General features: G+C 41.7%; 1 protein-coding gene across 2 annotated transcripts in view; it reads right to left on the bottom strand.

Moving 5' to 3' along the window:
• The window catches only part of ext1c (exostoses (multiple) 1c), a 99474-nt gene that overhangs the window by 79694 nt on the left and 211 nt on the right, over positions 1-19569 (bottom strand). The window contains exons 1-2 of one of the 2 annotated variants that reach the window (XM_020648460.3): positions 18705-19569; positions 5702-7106 (exon numbers count right to left, since the gene is read on the bottom strand). The exon at positions 18705-19569 is cut by the window's right edge and continues 17 nt beyond it. In XM_020648460.3, coding sequence (XP_020504116.1) covers positions 5702-6648 — 947 coding nt within the window. In that variant the 5' untranslated portion in view covers positions 6649-7106; positions 18705-19569. The remainder of the gene's footprint in view (positions 1-5701; positions 7107-18704) is intronic. The other variant, XM_020648459.3, reaches the window with a different exon arrangement.

Here is a 19569-nt window from a genome sequence, read left to right as displayed (position 1 = left end):
TTATATTAATAGAAACGGTGGGGACCAAAGGTATTGAAACTCCATCTGTTCTTAAAAACGATTTTGCTAACCAATGAGGTGTTATCATCGTGTTTATGAAGGAAAAATAATTTGCACGATTCAGCAGTTACGTAAAAAAACAAACAAACCAGAGAAGTAATCATACGACAAAATATTGATGGGGATTAGGATAGCCTTACAGCGAGGTTGCAGAAGCCTTTATTTTGAACAGTATCTTTGTTGTTCATGATTTAAGAGAGTCCCCAGACCTCGATGTGAACCGCCTTCGTTTCATCTTTTTTTGAACTAAAGAATGATGCACAGATGTTTCCAAATCTTGGACCTCCGGCAGCTTTCATCTGACAACAATATTGCCTCTGAGAGCAAATTGGGGACAATTTCCAGGGCTTCTTGTGAATATTTACAACCTAAGACTGGTCATTGATTACAGGTAGAATTGCAACATGAGACTATCTAAGGAATGACATCGACGACGAGATTGTTAGCTGCTCTCATATGCAGATATTTGTTTCAGAGAGATCAATTAAACGGCGCCCAATAGCCCAGTGGTTATGTCACACGGCCCATACACGGAGGCTATACTGTAGTTTTCATAGCAGCAGCCATGGGTTCATATCCTATCTCGTCCCCTTGCTGTATGTCATTCCCAACTCTCTGCTTTCAGCTTTTCCTGTCTCGCTTCAGCAAAAAGAGATCGATTAAAAGGTAAATAGTAGCCACAAGATTGTCAGTTGGTTTTTATATTGGATTCATGCAGTGATGCGTTGGGCCACTTTTACTTTCCAGACTGACAGTTATATGAGAAGCACACTCATGTGCATGATTCAAAGACATTTGGAAAACAGAATGCACAAAGACTTTGCATTCATGGGCGGATATTTGTTTATCGACTAGAATAAAATCTGAGTGTTGGAAGATAAATGTTTACTTTTCAGTTCATTGTATGGAGTCAGAAATCTCAGGCTAACAGAAACTATCTGCACAGCTAGATTCCAGCACATTTAACGGAGAAAATATGTTACTTGAGGGACTTGGGCAAACGAACTGTAATTTTGGTGGTGAAACTGATTTTATTCAGCAGAATGTGAGAGGACTGACAGTAGCAGAGTGCAGGCTGTGTCAACTAGGATGACTCATGATTGAGAATAGAAGAACTTGTTCTTGTGATGTGAAATCTTGTCCCATTGGTCTGAACAAAAACACAGTTTGTAGGGCTTTTTGGTTCCAGTTGCCTCCTTGAAGACCAATTGCAGTAATAGATGCTTGAGAAAACACATTTTTATAATTAGATAAAACAAAGGGATCAGTGTTAGATTCCGGTGTTGGTTCCTGTGATGGTTGGGTATTTGGCTGTATGGGTTCTTTTGCAGTATGATTTTGAATTGTAGTGCTGCAAAGGTTGATCGCATAAAATAACAAGCTGCTGCTGTCAAAATAATTCTAACATTTTATAAGGGTAAATTGTCAGTCCATCATATGTTTATCTATATATAGAAAACCAAAAAGAAAAACATATTGTCTTTTCCTTGGAGGCCGTCCCCATGGGGCCCTATTAATTGTCTTGCTCCTTTAAAAAGGGAGTTGGGATTTTCAGGTTTTATTTCAACAGAAAAATCATGTCATGACAATCTTTTGATCCGTCTGAGTCCCCCTCCGTCCTCCTTCCTTATCCCCCTTCCCCTCCTCCTCGTGCCCTTTGTTGGTCTCTGTCTTCTCCAGGTCCCTCCGGGCTAATCTGCCGGTGTACCAGATGCATGCGCTCATTAACCTGGCGTCACCTTCTAAGAGCCTCACTGTGCGTGGCACAGAGAAACAATCTCATGCATATAGATTTGTGACAAGTCACACACACATACAAAAAAAATAAAACACAGGCTCTCTTTGTGACATTAACTATTATTTTTAGTCCATGTATTTTTTTTAAATGCAGCATTTTTTGGCAAATGTTGAAGAGCAGTGTCAAAGGAAAGGATAGAAAAGATTGAAGGGAAGACTTCAAAGAGATTGGAGAATGTGCCAGAAGAGCAGACAGATGGAAGGGGCAAGGGTGGGTCTCTACCTGGCCCAATCATTCCTCTTGCATTTTGTTTATCTGAGCTCTAGTCTCTTTCTTTTGCCTGTGAAATCCCCCATCTCTTCTCTATAAAAGAAGAGACAGACCCCTCACCCTACCTTCCTTCACACCTCTCTCTCTCTTCTCTCTACAAACCTCACATTTCTACAAAAAGATACACAAAAGAGAAGAAAAAACTTCCCTTTTCTGGATTTTTCCTCGAATCGGCAGCTGTCTCTCACATTGCCTCCCCCATTCACACCCTTGCACCCTCAGAGCTGTTATCCAAATCTACCACATAATACCACATGGGACCCCCCCCCCCCCCAACTCCCCCCCACTATCCTCCCCTCCCTGCTACCACATCCCACACGCACACCCCCTGCCCACCCGGGTGTCTGAGTGGTGGGTTGTGTGGAATAAATGAGCTCATTCATACAGTGTTGAGGAGCTCCATCCCGTCGCTGCCTGGTCCAATGTAAACAAGCTGAAGGTAGCCTGTCATAAGCTACAGCAGCTAGCAGTGTGCTTTGGATCATAACCGCCTACTAACTGCTGAACCCAGAGTGAATGATACTTGAAAAGTCATATTGTACAGTTTAAAAACATTTGCTTTGGGCATTCATTCGATAGCAACCGAAAATAACCGCCACCTCCGGGAGGCTCAGACTTAAACTTGAGTGTTGCCGTTTAGCAGGCTTCTCTGACGCTAGCAAAGGTGTTCAGTAAAAGAAAAGAACTTCAGGGATTCAGACACAGTTACCTGTTTTTTTACAGAGCTTACTCTCCAAAATTACAGATGATACGTTCAATTAATTTTAGTCCATCTTAATCTCTTTACTTGAACAACTGTATCCTCAAGAGGTAATTAGAAAACGTTAAATCAGACAACTTTAAGTTTCACAATAGCCTTATTATCAACTAATGATGAATTCAAAAGTTAATCTTCAAATTACTTGACAATTAAAATACTATTGAACTGTGGCTGTACAGCTCAGTGTTCACTTCACAGATTAAAGCTAAAGCTAAAGTTATCCATATATATGTTAGCTTGCATTAGCAAAGTTGGCTATAATCATGACTTCAAACTCTACTGGAGTTTCAGCTGCTCAGAAAGAAAGGCAAAACGTTTGTAGACACATATTTCGACTAGACTGTGATCCTATCCATTAAAGCTAGCCAGCTTGCTATCTTAAAGTAACTACCAAGCTAGCTCGGAGATCAGCACAAGCCTGGCTCATAAATTCGAGTTGCTACAGTTGTCATGTATATAACATAACTCTTGGCTTTACTGTGTTCTTTGTATCCAGTTAGCAACCATTAAAAGGTTTCTAAACCAGGGTCGGTCTACTTACTAGCTCAGTTTTTAACACTGGCTTGTACTAGCTAGCTGTCTATCATTTTAGCCAAAAAGCATTTATTGGCCAAATACCACTTCTACTTTAGGGTACTAGAAATTCCACTGTGTGACTTTCTGATGTGATCTCGCCTTTTCAGTGTAGAATAGCTACAGTGAAAAGGTTAAGGTTATATGAACCAGTTTTGGACAGAAAAATCAATGTTTTTTTCTGACACCAAGAACATTTTTAGGCTTTAAAAAGAAAGAAAAAAAGTCTGTCACAGGGCACTGTTTGAGCTCAGCTGTTATAGCAGGCACCCAATGCACAAAGACTTAAATCTGATCACTGGTCATGGGTTCGATTGCCAGTCATGATGCTGTTTCGTGCATGTCATCGCCGACTCTCTCCCATCATTTCCTGTCTATCTTCAGCTCTCATATCCTCTCAAATAAAAGCAAAAAGCCCCCCAAAAATATCATTAAAAAGTCTGTCATTAAAGTTAATTCTGTTTGTTTTTCAAATATTAATCAGACAAGGGATCCGTTTCCAACAACCTTCTGAACATTCAATATATCTTTGTTAACTAATTGTCTAGTAATGGAAGAAAGACAGCGATGACAAGTCTTACAAATTTAGCTTTGCAGTCTAATTGTGTTTGTCATACCCTTCAGAGGAGTCTAACATACTTCTTTAGACAGTTTCCAGAGGCTCCGACTCCATATTCTCATTTTTTCTACACTCCAGTTTCACTGAAATCCATCTTTTCCTGTCTGTGAATGTTCTGCACCATCAGACCATCCTTCTCTTGCTATCTGTGTATGAATGGACGGGCACAGACTTTATGGCTAATGAGGAGCTCTGTCAGCACTTCAGCTTCAGAGAGTTTAACTGCAAAGTGTTAGAAGAAGAAGAGTCCTGTGCTCTAAGTTGGTATATTTCCCCCACATATACAGTACTTTGTAATTAGGATATACCATTGCATGGACTAATGGGAGGTAATAACTCTGCATGGAATTAAACTTCAGTCGTCATTTATATTCATCCTTCTCTACATTTGAGAAATGACCTAAAACCTCTGGATTCAGGGCCCTTAATAGAAAACGCTCCTGAGAGAAAATGAAGCACAACTTTTCAAATCCAAAAGTTCCTGTTGAATAGTTTTAAACCACTGTTTGAGTTCCACTAAGCCAGTTGGGTGGAATAAACAAACACAGAGAGGATACTTTACCAAAATGCTGCCGCAACATGCATATTGGTAGATGGGAGTGCTTCCAAAAGATTTTTATTACAACTCAACAATGGCCCCTTACATACTTGAAAACCACTCATGAGCATGAAGCTGAAGCAGAAACGTATTGTGGTTAACGGTATAAGTGTGTTTTCAAACTCAAGCAAAAGTAATATGCTGAAATTAATTAGTTGAAATAATGAATCATTGCTGTATGTATTGCAGAGGTTGCCAGAATCTCATTTCCCAATGTCTTTAAACCCACTCCACCCACAATCTAATCAGCGAAATGTTAAATATAATTGATGTTAAAGTGGAAAAGGTTAGCTTATCTCCAATGCAAGGACGAGGCTTATATGAAAAATAAATCATATTGCAACTCGCGCCTCACCCCCTGAGGTATTCAGAGATTTCACAAAGCCATTCATGGCGTTGACCTTTGCTATGGCTCGTTACACACAGAAGTTTCATTTGTAATTAATTAGCTGTAGCTTTTTTTCTTTGTGTTGCACTCGTAAACACTGGGACACAAAATGGATCTAACTGTGTAGGTACTTGTTTTTCCACACATTTTGACAAGCACATATTGCTATATTAATTCATGCTTTGAATAATAGAAAAGGTCAAGGTCAGTTCTTACAAGCCGGCCACATTACATCCCTTGTTCAGCTGCAGCAACTCGTTGCAAATACAAGAACAAGAAAACTGCTTTTCAGAGACTTACGGCTGTGATTAAAATCTTTGATCTCCAACGCGACTGCCAAACATCATGAACCTCGACTGTCAAGAACTGTGCAGCCATGAAAGAGAGACAAAAATAACCAGTGGGACCTAAAGCACTACCACTGACACTGCTTGTCGAAAAACAGAGACGTCTAAAAGACCAATAAAACAGCGTGTTAAGTTCAAATAAGCCGTGGATGGAGCAACACCGCAGTGTATTCCCCAAATCAAAAAGATTGCTTGACATTTTGTCACTGTATAGGCTCACACCTTGCTTCTCATTTCAACATCGCCTCAATGCTGCCCTCCCCGCCGGCGGTGTGACCCAAGTCTTACCTTTCATATTCCAGGTTGTCATGGTCACAGCGGGCGTCTTTATGCTTCTCCCAGTCCTTCCCATGTCGGCATGTTGTAAGCGACACAATGTCCTTTCCGTTGTGGATGTGATGGAGAGCGTTTCTCGTGTCTGAACCAATGCCTGTGAGATACCGCTTTCCCTTGAACATCAGCAGGTACTTTCTCCGTGGTGGTATGGTGTTCCTCACCAGCCAGCCCCGTTCTCCACCCTTTTGGGGATGGTCCTTTGAGAACAGCGGGATGGAGACGTCAAAGCCTGGCCTAAAATGTTCCGTGTTGAGGCTGGCTTTGGCTAGGATGGCCTGGCCGATGTTGAAGCCCAGGTCCTCTGTGTAGTTGGGCCAGGTGCCCGAGTACAGATTGAAAATGAGGTGGTTCCGCCCGTCATTCCACAGCGGGTAACCACGGATGCGCTCGTCCACATTGGGCACAAACTGTCCTGACAGCTGGTCCCGATCTAAGGTGTCTATCCCGAGCACAAAGAGACACGCTTCTCGAGGGTCCGATGTGAAGTAACGCGACTCGCCTATCGACGACAGGATCTTCCTGTAGCTTTCCGACACGCGGTCGTTTTTCTCGGACGGATAAATATACACCCTGAACCCTTCCCTTCCTCTGCGGCGACACCGCGAGAAGTCAAAGCAGGTCTCCATGCGGCAGCGACTGTCCTTGTAAATGGCAGGCCATGCCTGGCGGCGCTGGCGGGGCGACTCGGCTGTCCCTGGGTCCGTCTGGAGCTCATCCAGGTGGGCATAGCGGGGCAGGAATGCCTTGTCAGTCCAGTTGGGCCAGGGGCGAACCACTTCCCCTCGGTGCCGTGTCAGCAGGCGAAGCAGACGTAGCTGGACTCCTCCACCCCAATAAAAGAGGACCAGCCAGCAGCACGCACACAAGCCCAGCAGAACATACTTCTTACGCGCCTGCATGGGGGCCTGTCACAGTCTCTTTTTTCTGCTCTGTCTCTCTCTCTCTCTCTCTCTCTCTCTCGTCCTCTCTCTCTTTCCTCTCCTCAGCCCCTCAGCACGATAGCCTCACAGGGGCAGGGGGGACTGATTTGTGATTTCTAACAAGGAGCTTCTAACGGAGGACAATGTGTTAACAAGGACATCCCTGCCTCTGAGTGCAGCCCAGTCCACTTTGCCATTTAGGATGATGAAATCTGAGTTACTCACTCCCCTCACTCAATCTCTCCCTGCCTCCCCCATTTGCTCTCCACTGTACTCTCAGATGAGTGTATTAGCCTGTCTCTGCTGCTGTTGCTTCTGTACGCATTTCCTCCCCTGCCCAGTCCAGTTGAGAGTGATGAGGGGTGATTTCTCCGCGCTCACAGGCCAAGCTCGCTGCCTCATGGTGCCTGGCGCGACTGCTGTCTGCAGGGCCTCTCCTGGGGAAGGGTAAACAAACAAGAATACAGATCAGTACACAGACAGAGTGGCCGCTCTGCAACCAGCAAGGAGAAACACTCTGGGGTTAGTTGTGAAAAATCTGTCTTAAGAGATGCCATAAGGAACACTTTTGTTGGGCCAAAGGGTATCATCATTTTCATCTGGAAAGCCTTTTAGCCTCTTAGCCTTTTTCTTCTTGACACCCATGGTGGTACATGAAGATAACTTTCTTGATTCCTGTTTAGATCTTATCTAAGATTTGACGAAGCCAAATAGCTATTTATGGTTTTCAGATTGATGAGCAACAGAAAAATCAATGGATATAAATAAATCCAGAGGGACATTGAGCCATATTTTAAGGTAATACAACCATCATGTGTGTGGCTTTGTGCTATTTTATTATGCCTGAACCACATCCAGGAACAGTGGGGGGTCCCCAGGCTCTGGCACCCTTTATCTAAGGGGTTGCGAACTGAAAAGCTTGGGAACTCTGACTTTTAACAGGCTATTGTCTTTTCAGTTGTTCATCAATCCAGAAGCAGCTAAATGCACAAACGTTTCTGAGAGTTGCTAACCCGGATATCAGCACAACATTAAGGGAGCATTAGAGCTTCACACCTTGAGCTGAAATTCAGAGGAATATGACTTTTTCAAGCCAGAGGATTTAAAAAAACATCAATCTCCTTCCTATTCTTGAGCTCATAGATAGAAAAATGAGAAAGGTTCAACTCAGTGCACACTAAGAAACAGGTATCCATCCCTGATTAGCCACAAATCAGAACCATCTCTGCAGGACGGCAGCCTTCCCTCTCCGTCCCTCTATTACTTCTACATTCCTGTGAAAAAGATGGATATTTACAGTCTCATCTGTTCTGCGATGTGCGGCTGACTCCTGGAACATTCTTTTGCGATAGTAAGTCAAATCTTGGAAGAAGCAGACAGGACAAGATACTATCTCAGTCTTCAAGCTCCAGTTCAACTGAGCCAGATACAGTTGATGTGCATTGGAGGAGAAAATAAGAGAGCATCTTAGACCAACATTTGGATGCACATATTGCAAACAGAGCCCATTTATGCCTCAAAATCTGCCGTTAAACCACGAGAGAGAACCTGAAGCCTTTTTTTATTTATTATTTCAAATTTTTGCAACGGTTTTTCTGCCTCGTATTTTTTTTCAAAACGTACCCTCCCATAACTCCCCGATGAGTACAGTATATGTGTGTATGTGTCTCTGTGTGTGCGTGGAGAACATCTCACAGTGAAGGGTAGTGTTCTTACTGCCAGCTGCCGCACAAAGGCAGCTTTCAGGTCTCACCTGGCCGCTCCCTCTCATTCACATTCCCCATTTCTGCCTCCTCTCCAGCCAAGCAGAAGTGATCCCTGCCTTCTCTGTTTACTACAGAAAAAGACTTCAATCTGGTGATGTGGGTAAACAATACATCCTCTGATTTCTCCCCACGTCAAAAGGATGTAGGAAATAAGGATTAATGTTAGGAAAACCTCAGGGCAAACTAACAGAAAAAATGGTTTTAGCCCAACCGCCATTCTCAGTTTATATTGCTTTCCAATGGGAACTGTAAACATAGGGGCCCTGCAATTATCTAATTCCACAATTCTGAATTCAATTCCACTACAAAAGTTATATATGAATATGACACTTTCACCCAATAGCAACACATTTACACTATTCCTGTGTTACATAAGTGTTCCAATGGATGTTCAAAGAGCTTTGCATAATAGATGGATTGCATTTATATGTAAATACATATTGGGTGTACTGGGTTAAAATGTTAAACAACTTTGGTCTTTGAATAAATCCAGATACATGATGATAAATAGAATACTAAGAACTGCATAAATGTGAATATTGCATATTAAGGGAGCTTTTCAAAGGTTACAAGCACTACGCAGTGTTTTTTCCCAATGTTCGGTGTAAAATGCCATCTCAAACCTTTAGCTGACAGCTTATAATTTACTCCTTCAAACAAAAAGGACAAAAGAATAAGTAAGATACATTTTGTCTGCATGAGCAACACAGTTCCCCTGACCTTTGACTCCTCAATGGCTGAATCGATTTGTACCATTGAGGCTGCAATCAAAGCATTCATCTCATTTTATCAATCCCTTAGATTCCTCTCAGTCTCTTTGCACAGAAAATGATTTTTAAAAAAAAGAATATTCAATCTGTTATGATGTTTAATTCAAAACTATCAGTTAAGCTGTGCCTTGTTCTCCAACAGGCTTGATTTGCCACAAGATCTTGTTTTCTAATTGGCTGTCTTGAAAGGTTTATGGTGACACTGAAGCACCTTGGAATTAAGATGAAGAGGCATTTTTGTGTCCATACCAAAGATAGACAAAAAACACAAATAAAGATGTGAACTCTTACTGCCTATGTAAATTGGTAGAGGTGGTTAAGGCATGAAAGTTACGTTGGGTAAATTTGCGATAGCATAAATAAATGGAGAAAGGTTTACTCTGCATAGCATAAGGTTAGGCTACAACCTGGGTTGTGTTGTTGTGGTACATTCCATTTTATCTAAACTACATTTTTCTAAAAGGGCAGTCCTTGTACTTGAATATCTAGGTTGACTGTAGTAAACGCATCCAGGCACATGAGGCTTCCTAGAAATGATTTCTAACTGTAACAGTGTGTGAGCCTCACAGCTGGTAGTGTCAGCCAAACAGCACCAGATAATTCAGGTCAGCTGTTTGCCGCTGGAGACATAAGTGGGGGTTGTTTGGCACCTTCCTCGTTTCTACTTCACTGGCTACGACTGTGGCAGCCTGAGCAGCAGTCCAAGTTGGGGGGAGAAATAGACACTTGGGATCCCATTACATACTCCTCATCAATAATTCACTTGCTACTTTAGTTAAGGCATTGATTTTTGTCTTTATTCTTTTCTTCTTGCTTTACATCCACTGCCACCGACGCACAGTTAGACCTCAATCTCTGTCGGGAAAACGCTCCACTGAGGGGCCTGGTTTTCCAATACGTCTTGGAGATTTGTGGTTTCAGGGATAATTGATAGTGATGGGAAGAAGGTGTAATAGAAAAGTGATGGAGGGTATCATTATGATAATGGTAATGATGATGGCCGTGAAGAATTTATCCCAGTTGGTTATCCGATCTAACATCATTGGACAGCTTTGCTAAAATGACATTCTATTAAGGATGTTTATATTGATTTACCTGACCCAAGGTGGCTTTGAAATCAACAACACAAGCTTCTCTTCCCATGCCAACACTGCCATTTTCAAATAAGTAGAGGTTTTTTAAAAAAGTCCTTCACTTGACTTTCTTGGTTCAATTTAACTTTAACAGAAAATAGAGCTCAAAGTTCGTTCCTGAACTGATTTTAAAATTACAATATGGTGTTATAGTATATGAGGAAGTCGGAGAATAATACCCGAATCGAACAAAGTCATTTAAGATAATAATACAATACATTAGTGTGAAAAACAAAATCAATTCCCTTATTTTGCTGCTAACAGCTTCAGGGTTTTGTTCCACTGTTTTGTGGATCCCTACCGTTCTACTTTTGTGTGGACAAATCGTCCAGTGTTTGACCATCAACAACAATCCAATGATGATGAATGTAAGCCTGGACAAGCCTGGACCTGACCAGGCCTGACGACATCCGTGCAATTTGGCAAGAAGACCCACACACATAAGTGGCTGTAAGTGGTAAGAGAAGTCCCTCTGTCATGGATCAATGATGGATCATTATGGTTGGGTGACTAGCGCTGGAAAAAAGCCACAAGGCTCATTGAATAAAGGGGCCTGAAGGTGGAAGGACGGGGTTCAAGGAAAGGTGAGAGCAGGATTCAGAGCCCCTCAATTCCACCTCTTGTCATTTGTTTCCCATTTATACTTTCTTCTATGCCGTCCATCACTTCTCCCTTCTTTTCTTTCCTCTCCTTCCGTCTCCTTTTGCTAGCATACCCAAGCTGACTTGAGGGTTTCACATTGAAACAATGCCCCTATTTGCATGGCGTTCCTTTTTCAGATTATTCTTATTTCATCCTCAACAGAGAGGGGGGCTGAGGGAGCTGAGATACAGCAAAGTGTACCCAAAACACTTAATCACAGACGTAAGGAATACACTCGGCAAGGCCAGAAAGTCTTTGATCATTGGCTCGCCTGGAGTGCAAAAGAAACCTTCTAGGAAGGTTCATTAAGAGTGTACTAAGCGGGCAATGCAATTGTGTCAACAAGGCAATGAAGGAAAACATAATTTAACACTTATATTCAACTTATATAAAGTGGCAAGTGGACCAATTACATATGGAGTTTGATGGTAGGAAAAATGAACTGTCCTTCAACAGAAAGGGTCATATTCCTTCTCTCCCCCCCCAACAAAAAAATAAAAAAAATTGGACATAATTTAGGCATTAACACTACTCAATATATATATATATATATAGAGAGAGAGAGAGAGAGAGAGAGAGAGAGAGAGAGAGAGAGAGAGAGAGAGAGAAGGTAGCTACAACTACATGACAAATTGGTTTGTGAACCTTTTGCAGCATTGGGTTTGGCATTTTGGCAGGTACCATCTTGTTTTTTGGGAACAGAAAGTAATCATATTCAGATAGCAATGTACATTCACTTTTTTTTTCTTTTTTTTACAAATGCCTCCATTCTGGTTAACATGTCACTGATGTAGGGATTTGTCAATTTAAGTCGGTCCCATCCTTTAGCAAAGCTTGCTTTATCATCTATTTGACTACATTTGTTTTTTCAAAGGTACTAAGACTTACAAAATAAACATGAAGTATCTGTATTGAAGAGCACTAGAAACAGGCAAACCAGACCATAATCCAGTGAAATGTTTGGGTTATTTTGGGTTATATATTTGTATAGATTTCTATACAACATAATTTCGCAATCAGTGGAAATGCCTTTTGACATTTTTTAGTTGAAGCATATTCTCATATTTTGTTCCGCTGAGATTTGCTGTTGTATGAAACCACAGATTGCTTGTACTAATAAACATGTTTGGGGGACGCCAAATCATGCATGATCAAAATGTTAAGCCTTGCAACTAAAGAATGGCTTAACTCCTTTACTTAATGATCTTTGAATCTGAACCTGGACTTCCTGCTGAATATAGTCCGATGTGGAGGACACTGGAAGGTCAGCACTTAAAAGGGCAGGATTAAAAACAAGTCAAGGGGAATAGATGGTGAGGCTGAAGGACATTAAAGTGGCGATGGAGAGAAACAAAATGACAACAGGGACAGGGGCTTAATGATCAATATCTCATAGATGACAACTTCACCCAATCCCTTCACTTCCTGCCCTCAATCCCTGCCTCCTCTGGGCTTCCCTGACTGCTTCTACCTTGCCACGGTTTTCCAGCGAACAATACCATTAAGCCATTCAGGGAAACGGAATTTAACTTTCTCATCCCATCTGTCTCCTTTAGATTGTGTTGACACAGCAGCTTGTTCAACCGTGCTCATACAGGCTTTGATAGAAAATGACAACTGACATGCTCTGAAATGGATGTCAACGATGATGGCCTTGTGCAGGAAATTTTGAATCTGTCCATTTTTGTTGTCTATTGCTGTTTTGTGGCCACCGCACCAGATATGAACACAAATTGAATGAAATCCACCACCATTACTGTCATTTTCCATGTAAGCAGAGTCGTTGCCACTGTAACAGAAGCCGCAGCAGCATTATCATAGCTGAACTGATCTGGAGAGTAGCACAGAGCACGTTGTAAATTGACACTGGATGAGCCAAATGGCTGGTAAAATGAGATTTTCATCCTATCACAAATGGTACGGTTAGTTCATATAGACAGCCCACCTGAACGATTGAGACTTACAATACACAGACGCAGCTCCTGGGAGTGTCTGCACTGTAAAAAAAATATTGTCGTTCAGTGGCAGCAGGCCTTTCAGTGACTTTCTCTGGCTGTGTGAGTATCAGCGTGTCTAAACTATACTTAAACATGCATCTAGCCTGTGTGTTTTTGCTGGCAATGCATTTGTCCAGTTAAATGAAGTGTTGTGAAGAAAACACAAATCTTGTGGTGTGGTGGAAGGCTCGGCTGAGCTAAAATTAAAACCCTGGACTCTGTCATTACGGATGTGACAGATATGACTGCATGACCGGGGGGAGCAGAAGTTATCGGCGAGTTTCAAATCGTTTTCTCTTGTGAGCCTAAATATTGGTTCCATATCTCACCAAACTGAGGCTGGTATGTGAGTTCAGGGAGTCACCTTTTCTGCTGAAATTGTTTTATTGAAGAAAGATTTGAAGCTGTAAGATCTGGCTGATTAAGATCTGTAATTGTCCTGATTGCTAAGATGTCAAATCCTATATCCAGACAATTCATATTCTACATTTTTCCAGGACTAGTCATTAATATATTCATTTGCTTTGGTATCTCTGCCCTTAGTTGATGTTGTTGCAACTACGCAACTCCCTCTATGGAGCACATTTGCCTGTACTTGTTGAATGTCAACAACAGATGAAGTTTATTACTTCATGACCCTGAATCATTCCTATTATTCTGGCAACTTGAGCTGCTACCTCGTAAGATTTACAACACAACAGTCACTAATATATCTGTTTAAAGTGTAGAAAAGCAAACTGAAACTAATCTTCCCATCATACCGTGAACAGCAAACCATCTGATTGCAAGAAGTTTTCCAATCATAAATCAGCGTCTCAAAGTAGATAAAGTAGATATTTTACGTGAGGAGTTCAATGTGTGGTGCCTATAGTCTGAAACAACCCACATGACATTTTTACAGTTTCTTGCACCATTAATTGCCAAAAGTTGAAATCTGCAATCAAGCCTGCGGAGAAGGACAGCTGTCAATTTGCAGTAAAAGTCAGCCCATCATTTGCCCCATGAATGAACTTAATTGAAGCAGCACAAGAAGGCTTCAAGGCAAACAGAGATTTGAAAAAAAAAAGAAAACGCCACATAGTATTCAGTATTGTTTCCCATCCTGTGTCAATACTTACAGTACAAAATCGACTATATGCAAATAGAATGCAAGATGGCAGTGTGGTGTTTAAGACTCTGAGGTCATTAAATTACTTACAGTCCCTTCCACAAGCATTCATACCCCCTGAACTTTTCTTGTCATTATGCAACACAGATTCAAATTATTTAATTTGGTTTGGAAGTCCATCATTTTGCAGCGGGTGTAAACACTACATGCTTTTCAAATTGATTAACAAGAAAAAATATGACAAGCTACAGGTTTGTTGCTTTGAACCTACCAAATTTAGAGCAAGTGCAACTAATTGCTGTCAGGTTAGTACATGTGCATCCAACGTAAGTCACATCTTTTGGACTGATCTCGTTTGTTAAACAGTAAAAAGTTCAAATAATAATGATAATAGACTTTATTGGGCATGGACATCACAGATACATTGGACGAACCAGATCAATCAATCAATCAATTTTTATTTGTATAGCGTCAACCCATAACAAGTGTTATCTCGAGACACTTTACAAAAAGCAGGTAAAAAGACCTTACTCATTGTTATATTACAAAGATCCGGCCTATCCATCATGAGCACTTTAGCAAAGCAGCAAAAGTTACAGTGGTAAGAAAAAAACTGTCTTATTAAAAGGCAGAAATCTTCGGCCGGATCCCCGGCTCATGATGAAACAGCCTTCACAGGTCTAGACTGTGCCGGGCTTGGAAAGGGATAGGGGGAGAGATGGGATATAATGCAGGAAGAGGGATAGGGAGGGGGGGTGTTCTGGCAGGCCGTCAACCAACGATCAGATGCATTGTGTGTTTTAGCAAGCATGCTAGTTCTCAACACCTGTCCACATAAGGCTATTTGAATTCCATGTTTTTAAAGCTGAAAACTGTGGAAAACTCTAAGGGGCAATGTAGCATTTGGCGTCCTTGTATGACCCCTAAAATGTATCGGGTGACCTTTTGGACGCTTCGTACCCTCAGTTTTTGAACCACTGTTTCAGTTTTTTGCGTTGTGATTATAGAGACCAGTTCAAGAGCGAGTCCAGTGAAGAATTTCTGCATGTGCTCATCAACTGTCTGTAGCCTATTTACATTGCTGTGAATGGAAGTAGCAGCATGAAAGCAGAAGTTACAATCTATTTCTGACAGTACAACCTGTGCAGGAGTCTCTGAGTGAGTGCTGTTTTGTCTGTTCCAGTATCAGTCAGCGAATGGCGAGCCAAAGCAAGAAGAGGCAGAAGAATAACCAGCCGCAGTAAAAAAAAAGGAAGGGTCCGCCTCCCCTGACAGACCTGCATTAAAGGCTTATAACTGGGACGTGATCCATGGTCTATTTTCTGCCCTCACCTACGAGCAAGCCCTTAAAAATGGAGATACTCTTAACACTCCCACACACTGTATGAATATATAAACACACACACACGCATATTATGAACAAATGGCTTTTTATGGGAAAGACAGTCTTCTCTCTTACCGTCTACACACAGCTACTAGAGAATTATTTTCCATTAGCTCCACCACCTCTGAACCAAAATGGCCACAAACCTAATAAAGCACTGCTACTTGTACAAAGGCCATTTTCATAATATGGATAACAGCACTTTCGCCTCCAGCTTAATAAAACAGTACAGGGGACTCTGACACGGTTATTAAGATATTTACCTCAAACCGAACGCCCTGAAAAATGCAACCAGCATCCCAACCGAGCTCACATACCAAAAAAAAACCCAGCGTAATTACAAGCCGGCTTGATTAATTATGTCTCAACAATATGCTGCACTCGGAACGCCACGAGGGCTAATTAACAGAATGAACAAGATGGGTAGGAGCAGTTATTAGGAGGTTCAGGCTCGCGCTCTCAAATCGAGAGAGAGGGTTTTGCGGGGCCGAGAAGAAGAGGGACAGCGAATTTGCTAAATCACACACAGTCACAAAGATCATAGGCAAACAGCATAGAGTGGGGGGGGGGGGGGGGGGGGAACCAACTGGGGACACTGATACAGTGAGTGCAACGTGCTGCGTTCTGGACGCCTGACTGTACAGCTGACTGTACAGCTGACAACAGACACAGCAGAAGCGACATGTAGTGAAATCCATCTGCCTTATTAACTGGTGCTGCTCACAGTGCATCCTCACCACTAACTCGTTTTATATGCAGCTACTTCAGCCTGCAAGGCATTCCAATCGCAGCGCTCGCTTCAGATCGGCCCGTAAACAACATGACCTTGACAACGCAGGGATGATATACGATCTGACCCTGGGATAAGGAGAGAGGGGCCCATTCCAAACGCTGTTCAATTAAGAGAGAGTCCCTGATGTGTTAGATTAAAGCAGTAGGGTTTTTTTTTTTTTTTGGGCAGAGTATGGCACGAAAAGAATGGCCTCTTAAAAGATGTCCCTCCCTTTGAGTAGAGCTGCAACTCACAGATTCATCTGCAGGATATTTTTTTTTACGATTAGTCATTTAGTCTAAAGAAACGTCATGAAAATGTTTCAAATACTTGTCACGATTTCCCAGAATGCAAGTGGATGTTTTCAAATTGAATCTAACAAACAGTGATAACCTTTATTATAGAGCTCTTTTCAAAATCAGAGTTACAAAGGGCTTCACAAGGACGGCAATGATAAAACACACACAACAGAAATCAGGGAGAGGGTGAAATCAAAAGCAAGGGCAACATTTAAGAAATAACAAACATTTTGAAGACAAGAAAGGAGTTTTCTCCAGTTCAGTACTTTAATCTTTGACATTAAAGGGCATCAAAGATCCCAGGAGTCATTTTTTTGCTTCAAAATAATCACCCAAAACAACGGATTGATTACCAAACTATTTCTGTGACTTCAAAGCTTTTCAGTCCTCTCACCGAAGCTGAAACTTATAACTACAGTATCCGAATACTTCAACAACGATGATTAACCATGTTTACCGTTAAGTCTTTGAAAAGTCACCCAAACAATTCATCGATTTTCTAAACATCTGACATCTTCAAAGCTGTTCCTCCCTCTGATTTTATCTGCAACGATTGATTATTTTTGTTATCACAGATCAAAAAAATTGTGATATCAAAAGAGGCTTCTTCAAACAGCTTTTTGTCAAACAGACTTTTTGTTTATAAAATGTCAAAAAAGCAACAAGTCGTTGAGGAGTGACCAGTAACATCAGTAAATATTTGACTTTTATTCTCAGAAGTGATTGATTGATTTTATTTATTTGATAGCAATGATGCAACGTTGCATATAATTCCAAATACAATGCATGAAACTGTTTTTTTTTTAGCTATTGCTGATTTTCAACCCTTGGACCCAAGTGATTAATCAAAGCAAAATATCTGTTAATTGATCAAACATTACATCTCTACCTCTAATTGTTCAATGTATAACCCATAATACACACTTACTGTGTTGTATTTATTTTCAGCCTTTTTACTCTCCAGCATGTCAAAAGATATGAATTGATGATTACGATGCTAACAGTGACCCATAGAGGGTTAACAGCCTTAAAAGGTTGCACACTGATTCTCCTCTAATAAATGTCTTTATCATGGAGATACTCCCCGTCTCTGGTGTGTAAAAAATTGCCTGTATTGGCCAGTTCTTCAACAAGCCAAGATCTGTGCTTCTCTTAATCACCAGGATAGTATTACACAACCGTCATGAATGCAAAATCCCATCAAGACGAGGGGGCCTTTACAATAAGGCCATTTCATATGTAAAGCGAAATCCATGCATGTCTCGCAACAAGGATCCAACAATCCCAGCGAGCCTTTTTTTCTCATCCTCACATCCCTGATAATGACATTTTACTTTGCATCACTGACGCCTCTGTGTCTTCTTTTCTTAATCCCAAAACATAACAAGACACTTGATATTAATTGCTGCAATGAACTTGGGCAGCCTTGTTTCCTTCTTTGGGATTCATTAACACATGGGCCACTTAGCAGGATGTGGAAGCAGGTAATTCTCGCTCCTTCCTGAGCTATTAGCCGCTGGATTTTGAATGCATGAGGGACAGGAGGAAGAACAAAGTGTTGCCTTCAGTGTGGGCTTTATCAAGTGAAACAGTCCTGTGTTTGTTTTTCTTTTGAATGTGGAACTATGACGTAAGACGGGTATTTAAAGTAGCCTTTTTAAATAGACATTCCCCACAGCTGCCAAGACATGCTTCATTTCTTAACTTTCAGAATGAAATATATTGCGTTGTGCGGCTGCGAGGATGTGTCATTCAGTATAATAGTCTCCTGTTCTCCAAATAAATGTCTCTCTCTCTTCTTTTTCTGTGTACTTTAAGATTGAAGTGATTCAGCTCCCCCCCACAAACATTGTGACAGCTGAACTAGTTGGAACATTATTTAATATTCTTGGATGGTGGCACCCCGCAGCCCATCTGTCCAGTTGGAGACGAATGTGGATCATGTGCCAGAAGATTTCAACGTGTGCTGAAGATTTCCTCAACTGATAAAAAAAACTCGTAAAGCAGCAGATAAAGAAGAATGATCTACAGTAGAATGCGGAAAGACAGTTAATGATTTAGGTTCGTGAATGCATCAGTCACTCACACAAACACACACACACACACACACAACCTGAACGGTGGATTCTCTGTCAAAACCAAAACACGCCACATTCAAGCCTACCTGTCCCTCAGTGACACGGAGATCTGGTGCAGGTGGAGGGGCAACAGGGAGATCCAGACTCTCCTGCCCTCCCCTCGGTCTGAAGCGGTTTCTGCGCCCTGATTGAACTGCTGTCCTGCGCACACCTCCAACAGCTGTTAAGACCAAAACACCAACTTCTCGATTTACAAACCCTTTGCATGCACCGTCCGGAGAAATAATCCGAGGTGGAGTGTCCCCTCTCCTCCCTGTCTGTCAGTCTCCGGATTTCCCAAAGAGCTCTCTCGCAGATCTCTCGCGTCCTTTTTTTTCTTTTTTTTTTTATTATCCAGCATGCACCTCTCTCATGGACCCGCACATCATCGCTCCCTGCTGCTTCCGACAGCCACCCAGATTTACTGTCACACAGGCTGTCAGATAGAGGCTAAAGGCTGGCATGATAATCCAGTGGTGAATTAAAGTGCCCCTGTTGCACTTACACCGACTCTTCTGGGATTATTGCATCACTACATATAAACACTACAATAAAACAAAGCAAGTGTAAGTTTGGCTTTTATTTCGTGAGGGAACCCAACATGTGTGATTCCTGCTCCACATCAGAGCAAGCGTGAGTGACAAAGGCGAACAATACAGCGAGGAGCAAAGGAAGCCAAATGAGATACGATCGCAACCTGTGCACGCCACAATATGTCAACTGGATGTGTTTCTATTCCTGCATCCACAGGACGAAGATGAAGAGCCAAAATGATGAATATTATAAAGTCTGACACCAACATGCACCTTTCATCTCATCACGTTTATCCGTTATTACTGAGGTACACACACCTACAATGAACACAGCCTCCTCACACACACAGACACAGACAGCAGAAATCATCCAGCACCA

This window comes from Labrus bergylta, chromosome 19, assembly GCF_963930695.1.
Source record: "Labrus bergylta chromosome 19, fLabBer1.1, whole genome shotgun sequence".
Lineage (NCBI taxonomy): Eukaryota > Metazoa > Chordata > Actinopteri > Labriformes > Labridae > Labrus > Labrus bergylta.
This window is presented reverse-complemented; position numbering and strand designations above follow the sequence as displayed.